The sequence below is a fragment of the Ovis canadensis genome, chromosome 4 (genome assembly GCF_042477335.2).
Source record: "Ovis canadensis isolate MfBH-ARS-UI-01 breed Bighorn chromosome 4, ARS-UI_OviCan_v2, whole genome shotgun sequence".
NCBI classification, from domain to species: domain Eukaryota; kingdom Metazoa; phylum Chordata; class Mammalia; order Artiodactyla; family Bovidae; genus Ovis; species Ovis canadensis.
In genome coordinates this window covers 54919784-54937466 of record NC_091248.1, presented here as the reverse complement: position 1 = coordinate 54937466, position 17683 = coordinate 54919784, and the positions used below count along the sequence as shown (strand labels likewise).

Here is a 17683-nt window from a genome sequence, read left to right as displayed (position 1 = left end):
AATACTGGGTGCTTCTGGGGCAGGACTTACACAGAGGTACAAGGAAAGTTTTCAAGTGTATCCTACTGGAAATTTTGAATTTTGGAATATCCAGATGCATTACTTTCACACACACACAAATAAATAAATGGGGAAAATAAGAACAATTGTAAGAGTCAGCAGATTCTATCATATCAACAAGAAATTATAAACTCAATATTAAAAAGGAAAATTAAAGACATCTTTGGGGAATTCAGTATGTTTTATTTTGCCAGGCACATGATTTCTTCAATATCCAATTAAATATTACTGTGCTAACTACATTTCCTTACACAGAGTGAACATTCACTGTAATGACAGTTTCATCATGCTAGAATCTATTCACAAACCTACACTTTGAAAAAAAGTGCATTTCTAGGAAATTTTATGTACAATACAAATGAAAAACACATCAAGTCATTGAACTGTCAAACTACACAAAGTAAAATCAACCAATCAACCACCAACATTTAGTGTGTGTTAACAATATTTTTGAGAAAGAAAATTTTCTTTACATTTGGCAGTTTTGTTCAAGAAGGGTCTCTATAATTTTAAAAGTAAAGTGATAAAAGTATATACAATATAATAATGTTTAAAGCAGAAGGCATTAAATAGCACAAATAATGTTATAAAACTAAATACCCTTATTGTCTATCAGTTTGCGTTTACATGAAGCAAGGGGACCTGTATAATTTACTTTATCCTTTGAGTCTAAAACAATTTTACTTTTAACTCTGTACATAGAATAGATTGACCATGAACACAGAAGATGGTTTCAGCTTTATACACATTTCTATTTGTGCGTGTAGAGTGGAAATAAAGAACTATTTGTATAACAAACTTCTTTAGAGGCTACTTTAGAATCATACACACATTTGGAACAATAGCTTTTATTAATACCTTTCTTTTTGAAGAAACATTATTTATGTTGTGTTTGTTACTGCTACTTTTGCTCCATTGAGGCCTCCCCTTGTAATATCATAATTTACCACTTAAATAAGTTACTCATATTCTTAGATTCTGATAAGTGATTAATTTTGACAATGATTTCAGTTCTTGACACTTTATACTATAGTGCTTAGAAAAGTAACATATTTATCTTGATTTCTTTCTTTATGGATTGTTAACTACAAATAAAACTTTTGTATCAGATTTTGATTAGGTATATCATATAATTTCTCTTTGCACCTGGAAACATGGAAATTGTTAAATGTAAAACAAAACAGCAAAAGCTGTATTTTTAAAAGAAATACGAGAATATGAAGAAAATTTTATACTTCTCCCATCTAATTGGTATTTGGAATTAAAAAAATGAATATTAAATTACTGTAAACACAGGATCCAAGTATATAATAATAAGATAGTTATTTTATTCATCACAGACTTACCACATTTGTATTTATATACCAGTGAATATGATGTACCAACATTCTTTTAAAATAAAGTATGTCTATTACTGTTCAAATTAGAAATTTTTTCACTTCTCCATAAGATGAGTCTCTCTCCAGCATATACAAAAGAGCATTAAAAAAAAAGAATTGGTGACTTAAAATTCCATAATGGTATCTGATGTTGGTAAAGTAAACTAACCAATGAAATTAATTACTGAAGTTAAAAATTAGTAATATTTTTAATAAACTTCTGTCAATAAAATTTCTTTTTTTACCTTGTTTTTCTTTTTTCTCCCATTTTGATGGTTTTAGACCTCATATACAAGTTAGGTATTTCAAAAAAATTTTCTTCTTATATTTTTTAACTTGCCATGCAAACTACAAAATTAGAATAAACATATTAATCCATTAAACTGTGTAAGATTATATTCTCTGAGTCTAAAATAACTTAAATATCTTCCAAAAAGGAAAGTGCTGTTGTTTGGAAGATGACTATGTGACAATATAAACTTAAAAGCTTCACTGACATAACTCCAGTCAGATATTATTGGTGAGGGTTCCTTTTATCTTCCTGAAACAAGGGAACAGAGATCAGTGACGGATATCAGCAACTGACAATTTTTGCCGTCATAAAAATAACTAATACCATATTTCACTGGAAGCATATAAACTCCATATTATCTTTTAATGAACCGCTAGTGTTTTATGCAACTTTTAGATTCCCTCTTCCTTGTCTTTATTTTTTATTCTACATTTCTTTTGACTCTGTTACAAGCATTTATTTCACTTTTGCTATGTAAAAATTGTGAACTTGGCATTTGCTTTTGTATACAGATGACTATCAATTAGAAACCTAAATCCTTAAAGCAAGGATAGAAGCTCTCAGGTTATAGCCCTCATTCAATTAAGGGATGTAAGAATTCTAGTTTCATAGCCGCCATATTGATTCTGAAGAAAAGGTACATAAAGATATAAATAAAATCTAGGTTAAGTTAAATCTTTCTATGCACCATGAGGACCATGACATGTCTAGGGTTGTCAATATCATACAAGAAAATGCATACTCATTTCAGTTCATGTAACATTCACCTTTCTCAGTGAGAAACCACCTTCTTTAGGAATTTCCCAAGGGTAAATTCTTTGCTAAAAATTTGATCACTGAAGACAGACCTTTATTAATGGAAGCATAAGCCCCATTTAAGACAACATTATGACTCTGGCAGCTGATTCCTCCTATTTCTACTTTTCCGGCTATTGATGAGAGCCTTTAACTTGCCGTAGTCCCCTCTCATCTTCTGAGATTCTTCTCCCTGTTGATGCTGCTGCCGAGTGTCTTTGCAGTACTGATTAATCATCTGCATTTCTGAGTGGCTGAAAGCCCCCATGATGTCCTTCGGATGGAAGGGTAAAGCCCTTACAGAGCCGGCCCAGGTCCATGGAGACCATTTGTCTGTAACAACTGCCACCATTTCGGAATCTAAAACTTTAAAGTTGATTTTGGCTATGGTCTGCTTGAAGCTGTTTTCTGTTGCAATGCAGTGATACAATCCTTGGTCAGAATCCTGAACAGAGCGGATAAGGAGTCCTTGTGAAGTGGCTATGATTCGTTCATTCAGTTTGACCTAAAACAGAGATATCAGAGTTCTGAAATTCAACTCTATATATGCTAAAAAGGTGTGACTTGTAAAAAGAATTTCATAAGTTTTACAAAAGTATTGAGTACTAATTAACTTCCATCTTAGTGGACACACATTTTTGGCAAATTCCATTGCCTCTTTATTTTTTATTTATTTATTTTTGCACAGGAGATCTGGTTTCAGGGATACTGAATGTATTAAAGAGAAAGTAAAGGTATCACCCATATTGTCCCAAATAGCTTAAAGTGCATTCCCTTTGGGTAGAAGTAGTTTATTCACATCTAAGTGAGAGTTTTGAATGTTTCTAGAATGTAAATTACAGACAACATATATATATGAAATTCACAGTTTAAACTACCTATTTTACCCTGTATTTGTTGCCTGTTATTGTAACAAAAATACATATTGAGTAAGAACATGAAGCCATAATTAAATCATTGAATTTTACCTTTTTTTTCAATGAATGAATGAATATTCTCCTAACTAATAATTGTATAAGCTGAGGCAGAGTTCTGAACATTATCAAGGAGTTTTTCCAATTATGTAACACAAAGAATGACTAAAAATAAGCTGGAACTTATTATAAGTACTCCAAGTGATTTTACTTTCCAAGGAAAAGTAATAAGCTATGAGGTGAATATTTAATTATTTTACAGGTTTATGCTGGAAAAATATTATTTTCTGGATGTAAGCTAAATTCTGAAATCCATTTCCTTACAGGGCCAGCTATAGTATTATCAGTGAACACACAAAAACCTAAGTGGTAAGTAGTTCCTTCATATATATACTCAGGAATGCTCTTTCATTGAGGGAAAGAAATTTGACCCAAAGAAAAATAAGAATGAATGTGAAATGTTTTTCTAAATGATAAATTTCTATTTAAGTACATATTTTATTATTAATGAAATACAAACCAAAGATAGGTTGTTTTACATAAAAAGTAACTCACATAAAAAAGCAGAAAAAGGAAAAATATAGCACTGAAATATGAACAGAACCAAACTAGAAAAGAGAGATTAAGAAAAAGGACTGAAACATATAAAGCAAAGCTTTTATGTTCATTCAGTTTTTAAAGCTTTAATATGCCTTAGAAATATCTTAAATCATATATAAATGCATACAGAAATAAAATAGAGAGTCTCTTCTATTTGCATGAAATTGAGAAAAATTTTGGAGGCTAATTTGATAATATTCATTAATGTTTATATATAAGATTCAGTGCAGATATTTTATTTATAGGAATTTATATAGAATACGTGGTCTAACTAACATGCAGATATTCACTCACATGAACTTTCAAAAATTTTAAATTATTTTTTGGCCACACCATATAGCATGCAGGATCCTTGCTCTCCAATTGAATCCATGCCCCCTACAGTGGAAGCATGGAGTCTTAACCACAGGATTGCCAGGGAAGTCCCTACCTGATACTTCTGATAAGAGGAAAAACAAGAAATAATGTAATCAGTAGATAGCTTTAGTGAAGGCAAAGTATGTTCCTATAGCAAATACTATGCAGCCAAGAAAAATAAAGTGGCTCCATACATACTAATACTGAAAAGTGTGCGTGTGTCTCACAGAGAAAGAGATACAAAGAAGGAAAGAGAGGAAAATAGGAAAATTATGGAGACTAGTTGGAGGACTATATAATTCTTAGCAGCCTATACTCTGAGAAGTGGGAATGAGTACTGAAGTGGAGGAGAGGAGGGCTTTTAGTCTTTATGCTATTCAATAGGAACTATCTGCATTTTTCTCTGAAAGTTTTTACCACTTGTCTTACTAAAAAAAAAAAAAGTTCAGTATTTACACATCATAAATGTGAGAAATATGTGTATGTTTGCCTAAATTACTGAGGAAGAATTAAGATAAATTTAATTAAATATTAATAGCTTATTCAAATAAAGTGATAGTGAGTGGAAATGTGCTCTGCTTAAATTCTAGACAGACCAGAGTTTCATAATTAGGGTTAAGGTTTTTCATTATCTTAAATTATAGTATTCTTCTGTTTTTGAGGTTGGGAGAAAAATCAAGATAGCTATGCATGTCTCCACATTTTTGAAATTCTGAAATAAAACATTATAAATATCATGAAAGAGATAAAACACAAGATACATTCCTTTTAAAATTTCATTTGTTAATTTCTGTGACATGTAGTCAAGCCTGTATATATTCATATATTTTAATTTTACACAATAGAAATTATATTCATCCATTACATATTTTTCCACTGAACTTTTTACTGAATAAAAGAACAGCATTTTATCTATGTTAGGTAAGCCCCTGTTTGAGCTGTGGCTTTCCAACTCACATGCACATATACAGACTTTTTTGGCAGGATGGTTCGTGTCCACACGACATGTTCAAGCCTAAGAATCCATCCCTGTATGATGATCATCACCGTCATACATTATGACTTCTACCCCAGAGTAGTCTATAAGGCGATCATTCTTATGCTCCACATCCACTCAAAACAATTTAAAATTAATTAGACTGCAGATATTTCAAGACTAATTTGGTGATAGATAGCAACAAAACAAGCCTCAATATTTTTTATTAATGAAAAAAATTTAAAAATTTTATAAAGTTCTGCAGCAAGAAGGGGCCCTGAAGTCCACTGAGCCCATCTTTTCCCAGATATTTAAGTCTCATCTTATGTAAGTCGTCATCAGCTTATGGTTTAATATTCCTGTGACAGGGAACACAAAATTTCCTAAACAGCTCATAACATCTTTGCATAGGCAGGTCTGAGAGTTGGAAAGCATTTCCTCAAAAAGAGCTAACATCTATTGTAGTAATTCTGATGCAATGCTTCGCTTAGGACTGTATCCATTCTACATAGCTCTCATTAACCTAATATGTAGTATGGAAACTGCATAACAGAAAACACCCAAGTGCTGAAGGCTCTATTCTTCCCTTCCCTCCATCACGCTTTGTGACATACTCTTAACACCACTGCAGTTTCGGGTACTTTAAGGCTTTATATATACATATGTATTTTTCTTCTCATCCCCTCATTAGTTAGGACAATGTGACATCAATATTATGGAATTCATTATTTATAATATTTCACTCTATGCTGTTTTACAATGTTTTCCTTTTAAAACAGCTCTTTATAATCAGTGAAAGGTTAATACAAGTGTCCTTTCATTTGAAAGTCAAGGTTTTTTTTTTTTTTAACCTATCACTTAATAAAGGCAATGGTCCCATAAATAATGATTCCACACATTACCTATAACAAACCCCCAAGAGTTATGAATAATAAAGCAATGGAAGCATTACCACACAGTGGAAAAATGCTCTTTATCATAAAGGTTATAGTTAAGTGGAATTTCTTGTTGAGAAAAATTGAACTTTTTCAAAAGCCCCTTTTATCTTGTGAATCACACAAAGGTGCTGTTGTGTGAGAACCTGGCTTCTGGATTTGCGCACATCTTGTTTCTTTTACAAATGCCTCCTTACATCAGCACCCCCATCTGAGTGTGCAAGCTCTTGCTTTAATCACTGTGTTATAGAGGTGAGCAGGCAGATAGGATTTCTAATTAATCCATCAACTCAATGGACAAAGGATTTTAAAGAAGGTGGCACTTGTCATCCCAAAGACATTAAAGGATGTTCGTACGCCCTTCCTTTTTTGTTTGATCTGTGCCTCACTGAGGGATGGTGATTTAGTGCTCTTTCCAAGCCCTGATTGATTGCTGCTCCCGCATTACTCACCTCTTTCCTCCTGTCTTTGTCTTTCTGTAACAACCACTTGATAGATGCCTGTGGAGACTTGGGGGCACACTCAAGGAAAGTGGTGTTATTTTTTACTCCATACTGAACAATTTCAGCTGCATTTCTGTATGCTGAAGAGCAAAAATAAAATGAGAGAGAATGAGAGAGAAGCAATGGAATTTGGATCCTATTTTCTTATATAAATGTTTATTTCTCTATAAAATTGTGAGCAACTAAAGCAAAGCCCAAAGACAGTCTTAATTAGTTAACAAGTTTATACATTGTTTAGTGTGTTTAACCTAAAAGGAAGGAGAGAAAGATACAAGGGCATCAATGTTTATTCAAGAATTACTTTAAAAAAAAAAAAAAAGAATTACTTTACACCAAGGAATGCACTTAATATCACCTTGAACATTTAATTATTACAACATCTTTGTGAATTACATTTTCTCAGCTTTCATAGGCTGTGAGTTATGAAAAAACATATCCTAGGCAAAGAGTAAGTGCCAGGCAATACCAAGGCCAGGTTCATCCCACCCCTAAACGCCACACTCAGTGTGGTACAGATGAAATTCAGAAACACTGGGAAAAGGCAGAAAGCAAGGTGTGGCCACAGAGGGATGCCTTGGTTGAGAAAATAGTCTTTGACCTCAGAGATACCTGAGGTAAAAGCTTGACTTTATCACTACCAGCTGTATAACCTTAGAGAAGTTATTTAACATCTCTGTGCTTCAGTTTTACTTGGTTCTAAAACAGCTATTTTCAGACATTGTTATACTTAAATTCTTAAATTAGGAAGAGTATTCAGTATAGTTATGTGGTAGCTTAGACATGGGCAGAAATCTCATTCATAAAGTATGAATAGGAATAGATCCGACTTTAGAATAATTTCTTGAGCAGTAAGTGACGTAATTTATTTTAAAAAGCACTTAGCTCAGATTTTGACACAAAAATCAACACTGATGTTTGTTCCTCATGACCTCTGTTGCCAATACTCTTACCACTATGACTACTGCTACTGTAAGTGGGAACTGACACACAGATTTCTAAAATACTCAGCAAACAGAGAAATAGTAATCTGGATTGATTCCCTCAGTTATACGTATGAAACAATTAGGTAAAAATGTGTCTTAATTTTCTTCTTGTGGTTTGTGTAGCTAGTGACAAGAATGTCATTATTTAAATGAAAACAAAAAGGCCTGTGCTCACAAAGGTTAGCGACAGGAGTCTGTGTTAACCATGAACTCCAGAACCTCTATAGCACCTTGGTAAGCCTCGAGGAAGGTCTGGTGGGGTGGAGGTGGAGGGAGGGGTTCAGCGGAAAAATTATAACATAATGTCTCCATGTCAGGATGGGAAGAAAGGAATTAGATTAATCGTAAGACACATGGCCAGACTGCTGAAAGTGTATAGTACGGTTGTAAACTGTAAAATTCAGAGCAGGATAACTCGTAAGAGCCAAAAATTAGAAGCAGTGCAAGTATTCCTTGACAGACACACACACACACACACACACACACACACGCACGCAAGCACGATGGGTTACATTTTTGCCTTACGCAGGAAAAATATTCTGACACATGTTACAACATGAATGAACCCTAAATAAGACACTGTTGTTGTCTGGTTCACTGCTGGGCTCCTTCTGTCCATGGGATTTCCCACACAAGAATTCTAGAGTGGGTTGCCATCTCCTTCTCTCAGGGATATTCCCAATCCAGGGACTGAACCTGCGTCTCCTAAATTTCAGGCAGATTCTTTATTACTGAACCACCCAGGAAGTCTTGAAGAAGACATTAGGCTAATAAGCCAGTTATAAAAGGACAAATATTGTATGGTTCCACTTATATGAGATATTTAGACTATTTAGAATCATAGAGACAGATTAGACCAGTGGTTGCTACAAGCTGGGGAAGGGAGAATAGGGAGTTAGTGTTTAATGGGTATGGAGTTTAACTTTGGGATGATGAAAAAATTTCAGTGATGGGTGGTGGTACTCGTCATACAACATCATCAATATACTTTATGCCACAGAACTGTACACTCTAAAATGGTTAAAATAGTAAATTCTGTTATGCTATTTATCACAGGAAAAAAACAAACAAGATATCTTTTCTTCAGTGGTAAACAAAAATAAAGTACATTTTTTCTTCAGAAAGAAAATAATGGCTAGAAAAATCTATAATAACTATCTTTGTGAAAGACTTACCAAGTAACATATCTAAGGATATCTGTGTTCCTGGACTTTTCTTTTACATAAATCTTAGTATATGTACAAATAATATTTAATTTTTAATGACCATAATGAATGCCTCTAATTTGTACAGTGAATCTTTATTTAAAATGATACATTTTGATTTATCACAGATTTCCCTTACTAAAATATGATATGGAGCACTGCTACTCTTTACCAAGTTTGACCGCTTTTAATTACCTTTTAGGTTAAATCCTCTGCATTGAGTCAGTGGATTTCCATGTCTCACATCTTGTCTTCGGCTCCTCCTATGAAGTGCAGAAATATATACAAGCGACTTAGAATTAACACTGCCAATTATGATGTATTTAAAAGACTTCATTTTAAATTGTGCAATCTTATGATTGCCTAAGGTTTCATAAATAAAAAGGATCTGATTACCCATATTTTTTGTTCAGTGCTTCAAATATCATGTGGGCACTTTGTTTTCAATTTGAATTAATTCAGAGTTTCCCTATCTATCACTCAGGATAGATGAACCTCCTATTATATGTACTTCCTACACAGATGCTAGATTCCAAATCAGTAGGGTAAATTTTTATTTTAGACACAGTCCTAGAAAATTTTCCAATACAATAACCTCCAAAGTATAAACTTACTAGCATCTTCCACTTTATAATTTTTTCTTACTTTCAAACCATTTCCAGAAACATTAAAAAGTGTCCAGAACCAGAGAAACAAAGAAAATGGATATTTATATAAGGTTAAGCAAAATGTTTCATTTACTAGACTAAGCATTTTCCTTCATGCTCTTATTGTAAAAGTTTTCAAGACTGTAGAAACTTGGATATACACATACAATGAATGATGGCAACCTACACTCATAAATTGCTGTGTTGCGCCACGTTTATATGTCCTCTCATATCCAAGTATATGTTATATATATACTACGTATGCACATATATGAAGATCTTTAGAAAATAAGTTGCAGACATGATAATTTTATATGCTTAAATGTATGTACCTTCTAAGAATGAGTAATTTCTCTACATAACATTATAATTATACTAACCATATCAATATTTATTTAGTGATATCATATAAAGTACATTCTATATTGAAATTTCACTAGCTTTGCTACTCAAAATATTCCTTATGCTTTTTTAAAAGTTTATTCAGGATCCAAACAAGGTTCAATCATTGCCTTTAGCTATTACATATCATCGATTTAAGCATTTCAAAATTTTAGCTCATCCTTTTAAAATTGTTCACTATTTAAATAAAAGTTTAAAATTATTTGCAAACTAATTTCTTGTCTTAGATTCACTTATCTATTAGTGTCAATTATATTACATAATACAACAAATCAAAACAGAGTGATTGAAATGACCTTAGCAATGAATTATGGACATGAACCTTGTTATAAAGGAGAAGGAACAGAATGTTCTTTATTGTGATTAACAGGTGTAAACTGATTGTTTATTATCAATTCTGAAAAGTATATATGGATGAGCATATCATTTAACTGGGCTAGTGAAGTTTCTCTTAATATTTTTATCCTTAATGATAAATTAAAATATTCAGTAAGAGAAAGAAAATATTAACACTGGGCTTATAAAATCTGCAAATCATGATTAACCTCAAGGTCAATAATAATGAAAAAAAAGTTATGGCAAACAGATAATAGTTTATATAATCAAAGGATTATATAAATCTATTTATGAAATATAGGTATAAAACTTTGTGTCATTTAAGGATTCTCTTCCCCCGAAAGCCACATGATCCCTATTCAGTTGAGTATTTCTCGACAATTACAAACACAAACTAGTGGAAGTCACTCTTGTCTCAGGAATTATGATTAATACTGTACTTTAGAATAGGTCCTAAATCAGGTTTTTACTGCATTGTATTTGGTATATTATGAAGTCACACAATTATTTACTACCAGCCAACTTGTGAGTATATATTGTATGAGAACCACGTGATAGTTCTTATAGTTGAACTGGTCATTTTCAGCTGTCTAAGAAGGAAATGGCAACGCACTCCAGGGTTCTTGCCTGGAGAATCCCAGGGACGGCAGAGCCTGGTGGGCTGCGGTCTATGGGGTCGCACAGAGTTGGACACGACTGAAGTGACTTAGCAGCAGCAGCAGCAAGTAAGCAATATTGTTCACAATAGTTTAATTTATTGTCACAGGATCAGCACTATGTTATGGTTTACTCAAGTACATGGGCCTTTATGCTTAGCAATCTGAATTTGCAGTATCATATTCCTTCTGGACTTTTAAATATCGAAAAACATTGTTACGGCTTTGCTTTAACAATGAGAACAATAAGGCAGCCATCTGAGTTCTCCATATCTGTCACCCAGGGATCAAACCTGGGTCTCCTGTACTGCAGGCAGACTCTTTAATGTCTGAGCCACGAGGGAAGCCCCCTCTATACATATAGATTCCCTTTTAGGTATTTGTAGAACATCGTGAAAGCATGATGGTAGACAGTCATATTACACTGCATGCGGGACTGGGGATTTGGCTCAAGATGTCAGTTTCCTCCATTATATTCTATTCTTTTAGATAAACAATGAGATTATTTTCTTGCTGTGTAAAAAGCAGATATTTACTTGAAGGGTAAATTTATTCTTGTTTTAACATTTCCAACTACATGGCTATATCCAGAATAAATAACATTAGAGATTAAATTGTATGTAGTTATGTATGGATGTGAGAGTTGAACTATAAAGACAGCTGCGTGCTGAAGAATTGATGCTTTTGAACTGGGGTCTTGGAGAAGACTCTTGAGAGTCCATTGGACTGCAAGTTAATCCAATCTGTCAATCCTAAGGGAAATCAGTATTGAATATTCATTGGAAGGACTGATGCTGAAGCTGAAACTCCAATACTTTGGCCACCTGATGGAAAGAACTGATTCATTGGAAAAGACCCTGATGCTGGGAAAGATTGAAGGTGGGAGGAAAAGGGGCAACAGAGGATAAGATGGTTGGATGGCACCACTGATGTGATGAACTTAAATTTGAATAGGCTCCGGAAATTGGTGATAGACAGGGAAACCTGGTGTGCTGCAGTCCATGGGGTCACAAAGAGGCGGACACGACTGAGTGACTAAACTGAACTGATACAAATGCACAAATATTTAATGTGCTTGAGGATAAAGAGGAAAAATGCTTAACGCTGTTTACTATGAAAAACAGTAAAATGTTACTATGAAAAAGATGTCTTTTTAAAAAAAGAAACTACTCAGCCAATGACATTAACAACCTTATTATGTCAAAGTACACCCTCCCTTGATTTCCAAGTATAGCTGTACTTCTTTGTTTCCATACAAAGGGACACGCTTTTGATTTTTATGCCTATGAATTCCTCTGCATGATCTTTGTCTTCTAGTTACAGTGCAATCGAAAATAAAACTAAAGTAGTTAACACTATCAGATAAGATAAAAATACTCCAAATGATCCTTTACATTATTGCTATTTAATCTCCAAACAAAAGAACTACTACATATGGGAATTTAGGAAATAATTCATACAGCAAACATGTTTTGCATTCACTAAAACTGTATGCTTTAAAAAATTTGGGAATAATGTGGAGAATTTAAATACTATAGATAGTTTTTATGAAACTCCCAGTATGCTAGCCAAAGACAGGTAAGGGTAGACCAAGTAATATCTTATAGATGTGTGTATACACACACACAGGTCAAAACCATAAGGAGACATCACTTCATACTTATTAGAACGGTTTAAAGAGTAGGGAGTTCTCTTGCTGTCTACATTTTCTTTCAGGAGTTTTGTGGTTTCATGTCTTATGGTCAACTGTTCAATTCATTTTCAGTAACTACTTGCACATGGCGTATGGCAGTAGTCTAGTTTCATTCTTTTCTTTTGCACGTGAAGGTCAAGTTTTCTCAATACCATCTACTGAAGAGACTGTCCTTTCCACTGTGTATTTTTTTGGCTCCTTTGTTGCAAATTAATTGACCATAAATGCCTAGGTTTATTTCTGGCTCTCTAGTTTCTTCTGTTGGAGAAGGAAATGGCAACCCACTCCAGTGCTCTTGCCTGGAGAATCCCAGAGACGGGGGAGGCTGGTGGGCTGCCGTCTATGGGGTCGCACAGAGTCGGACACGACTGAAGTGACTTAGCAGCAGCAGCAGCAGCAGCAGCAGTCTCTTCTATTGATCTATGTACCTGCTGTTATGCCAATACCATACTCTCCTGATTACTATGGCTTTGTATAGTAATCTGAAGACTATACTCCCAGTCTGAAGTCAGGGAGCAAGAGTCTTCTTTCTGAGATTGCTTCAGATAGCCAGGGACTTTTGTAGTTCCATACAAATTTTAGGATTCTTTTTTCTATTTCTTTGAAAAATATCATTGGAATTTTGATAGGGATCATCTTTAATCTGTTTATTGTTTTGGGTAGTATAAACACTTTAGCAATATAAATATTCTAACCCAAGTGTATGAAAAAACTTTCCATTTATTTGTGTCTTCTTCAATTATTTTTTCCATAAATGACTTACAGTTTCAATCTTTTATCTCCTTCATTAAACTTATTCCTAAATATTTAATTCTTTTTGATGCAGCTATAAATGGGATTATTCTCCCTTAATTTTTCTTTCTTCTGGTTTGTTATTCAGTTCAGTTCAGTTCAGTCACTCAGTCGTGTCCGACTCTTTTCAACCCATGAACCACAGCACGCCAGGCCTCCATGTCCATCACCAACTTCCAGAGTTCACCCAAACTCATGTCCATTGAGTTGGTGATGTCATCTAACCATCTCATTCTCTGTCATCTCCTTCTCCTCCTGCCTTCAATCTTTCCCCACACCAGAGTCTTTTCAAATGAGTCAGCTCTTCACATCAGGTGGCCAAAGTACTGGAGTTTCAGCTTCAACATCAGTCTAGTCAATGAACACCAAGGAAAGATCTCCTTAAGGATGGACTAGTTGGATCTTCATGCAGTCCAAGGGACTCTCAAGTGTCTTCTCCAATACCACAGCTTAAAAGCATCAATTCTTTGGCACTCAGCTTTCTCTATAGTCCAACTCTCACATCCATACATGACTACTGGAAAAACTGTAGCCCTGACGAGACAGACCTTTGTTGACAAAGTAATGCCTCTGCTTTTCAATATGCTGTCTAGGTTGGTCATAACTTTTCTCCCAAGTAGTAAGCATCTTTTAATTTCATGGCTGTAATCACCATCTGCAGTGATTTTGGAGCCCCCCAAAATAAAGTCAGCCACTGTTTCCACTGTTTCCCCATCTATTTGCCATGAAGTGATGGGACCAGATCTATTTGCCATGAAGTGATGGGACCAGATGCCGTGATCTTCGTTTTCTGAATGTAGAGCATTAAGCCAACTTTTCCACTCTCCTCTTTCACTTTCATCAAGAGGTTCTTTAGCTCTTCTTCACTTTCTGCCATAAGGGTTGTGTCATCTGCATATCTGAGGTTATTGATATTTCTCCCGGCAATCTTGATTCCAGCTTGTGCTTCATCTGGCCCACCATTTCTCATGATGTAGTCTGCATATAAGTTAAATAAGCAGGGTGACAGTATACAGCCTTAACGTACTCCTTTTCCTATTTGGAACCAGTCTGTTGTTCCATGTCCAGTTCTAACTATTGCTTCCTGACCTGCATACAGGTTCCTCAAGAAGTAGGTCAGTTGGTCTGGTATTCCCATCTCTTTCAGAATTTTCCCCAGTTTATTGTGATCCACACAGGCAAAAGCTTTGGTATAGTCAAAAAAGCAGAAATAGATGTTTTTCTGGAACTCTCTTGCTTTTTCAATGATCCAGCGAATGCTGGCAATTTAGTGTAAAGAAACACAATAGATTTTTGTATCCAGCAACTTTACTAAATTATTTTATTAGTTCTAGCAGAAAACCCATGGTACAAGGTTTAATAATGTACATTATATCGCAAGATTAATAATTTCAAGAACGTTTCAGTTCTTTATTAAGAGCATATGATTAAAATAACAATTTGTTGCATTAGGATGACAATGTGGAAACTATGCTTAAGTACACATTTTAGAAAAGACTAGTGGGAGATTAGAACAAATAAGTTAACTCATATTTCAGCAGAAACTTCTATAATGTAAAAAAATCTCAAATATTCAATGATAGTTTTTGAATAAAGCATGGAATTTTAATTGTGAAATAGTTTTTGTTTGTTAAATAAAAATGCTTGGTGGCTAAAGCCAATGTCTGAAAATTTTGCAGGGAAGGAGTACTCATTTTCAATTTCTTTGTGTCATAGAGACGGCAGATTTGTGTATAGGACTATGGTAAGATTCACTGTGTGGTCCCTATATCACTTTCTTTCTTAGAAAGTGTAGTGCTTCAGTTCCCTTGAGCACTAAATTTGTTTAATAATAGATTGAAGATTGTTTTTCAAGTGTTTTGTTGTTCTTTAGTCCCTAAGTTGTATCTGATTCTTTTGTGACCCCCCAAAGACTGTAGCCTGCCAGGCTCCTCTGTCCATGGGATTTCCTAAGCAAGAATACTGGAATGAGTTTTCATTTCCTTCTCCAGGGGGTCTTCCCGAACCAGGGATCAAATGCACATTTCTTGCATTGGCAGGTGTATTCTCTGCCACCTGGGAAGCCGTCTGGGTGTTAGACATGCCAATTTTTAGAACTGCTTACCCAGAAAAATTAATTACTGCCTTAGTAATAGTTATGAAAATAGTTTTTAAATATTGCTGCTATCATAATTGTGAGTGAATATATAGTCAAAAATACCACAAGTGAGCACAAAAATCATTTTTTATCTGAGATTAGTTAGAATTTGCTTCCCTCATACTTTGTGTCCAGGTGCAGACACATCTCAGGATAATGAAGTCCAGAAATTCTATGTAGAAATGAAAAGAGGCCATAGACCTCCTGATTAAATCTTAAAATAACATGGTGGAATATGGGTCTTTGAAAACAGATACTAAAATCTTCTGGGTAAAGAGTGGGACTTTTCATCATACCTGATGCCTTTAATACAGAAGACTTTGAAATTATCTGGGCCACTTTTCCTTACTCCAGATTCAGATGTCTAACTGCCTATATGACAACTCCACTTGAATACCTTATAGGCATCATTAACTTAACATCGTCCTTTTCCCCACAAACCTGTGCCTTTCATAGTCTTCTCTTTCTCAGGAAATGACATGCAGATATTTCCAATGTTCAGTTCTGAAAAGCTGGCTTATTTCTGAGTCCTCTATTTCTATAACATCCCAACATGTAATATGTTCGCAGATTCTGTGAGCCCTATCCAGAATCAGAAGACTTTTGACCACCTCCAGCTCTACCAAGCCACCACTTTCTCTCACGTTGATCATCAGTTAGTAGTCTAGCTGTCTTGCACCTTCTATTTCCTCTCCTCACATTTTATTTCTATCCCAGGGCTTCGATTCCAGCCAAACCCACCAGATGAATTTTTTAAAACAAAATTCAAACAATACTACTCCTGTGCTCAAAAACCCTTCAGCAGTTTTCCACTTAACTCTAAATAAAAGTCCTTTGCTGATTTACTAAATCCTGTGTCATCTGGCATTTTGATCCCATTTCTTCCTACGTTTCCCCCTGCTCATTCCAGAATAGATAGCCTCATTAGTCTTGGTGTTGTTTTTTGGACAATCTTGGCACGCTCCAGCTCTAAGGGTTCTGGTGCTTCTCTCTAAAATGCTATTCTCCCAAATAATGCCATAACACATTCATCCTCATCACACATTCATCCTCATCACACATTCATCCTCATCACACATCCTCACATTCAAGCTTTTGTTCAAATATACCTTGAGTAAACCTCCCCTGACCACCCATTTACTACTGCAGTCCCCCACTTCACAGCCCCTATCTCTCTACCCTGCCCTTCAAAAAGTCATAGGTCTTACCATTATTTGATATGCCTACGGTTTCCTTGTTAATTGTCTGTATTCCCCTTCTAAAACTTATTCTCCCTCCAGGGAGGGATTTTTGCCTTTTTGTAGCTTTTTTTTTTTTTTTAAATGTTATGTGCCTAGCTCCAGAATCAGTTCAGTTCAGTCGCTCAGTCGTGTCCAGCTCTTTGCCACTGCCTGGCAAATAGTTTCCCTATGATACAAATACTTTGAAGTAATGCATAAAAGGATCAGAATAATCTTGATATGCAGAAGTGCTGGGTTGTTTTAATCTGTCAACCTGTTACTTGAAAGATCACTGGCACTCAAGGCTAGGCGTATTTGCTGTCTCCTGATGACCCTATGTTTCATTGGTTTTCCCCTTGTCACTCATCATGACCCATACTAAAATTTGAGTGAAAATAGCTGTGACTTTGACTGATCCTAAATTCCGCATATTCTTTGCTTTATAATTTCATTACTGGTGTTTCCTTCCAACTTGGTGAAAGTTGTTTCAGAGTTTCCTTCCTAAGCCTTCTCTTGGTTAAAACGCACTGTGCCTCAGACTACCTGAACCTCTTAATCTAACCAATAATCATACACTCACCATTGCAGGGGGTAAAGCATGGTTATCAAGGTTTCAAAAGTATTCAGGGTATCCATTCTGGAGCGAGCTCCTGTTGCCTGAACTGGGACAAGTGTTTGAATACAGAAGAATTAAATGGCACAAGGAAACCCTAGGAAAGTTAGGTTTAAGGATATCTGAAGCATATAAAACAAAAAAGATAAACACTGGGTAAATGTGAAAGTTAAATGCTGCTTGACATA

The 17683-nt window shown here is 34.9% G+C and overlaps 1 protein-coding gene across 1 annotated transcript in view; it reads right to left on the bottom strand.

Moving 5' to 3' along the window:
* Window positions 1–222: 222 nt before the first annotated feature.
* SEMA3C (semaphorin 3C) overlaps window positions 223–17683 on the bottom strand; it is a 206575-nt gene continuing 189114 nt past the window's right edge. The window contains exons 16-18 of the mRNA XM_069586671.1: window positions 9195–9262; window positions 6761–6891; window positions 223–3031 (exon numbers count right to left, since the gene is read on the bottom strand). Of these exons, the coding sequence (XP_069442772.1) occupies window positions 2618–3031; window positions 6761–6891; window positions 9195–9262 (613 nt within the window). The 3' untranslated portion in view covers window positions 223–2617. The remainder of the gene's footprint in view (window positions 3032–6760; window positions 6892–9194; window positions 9263–17683) is intronic.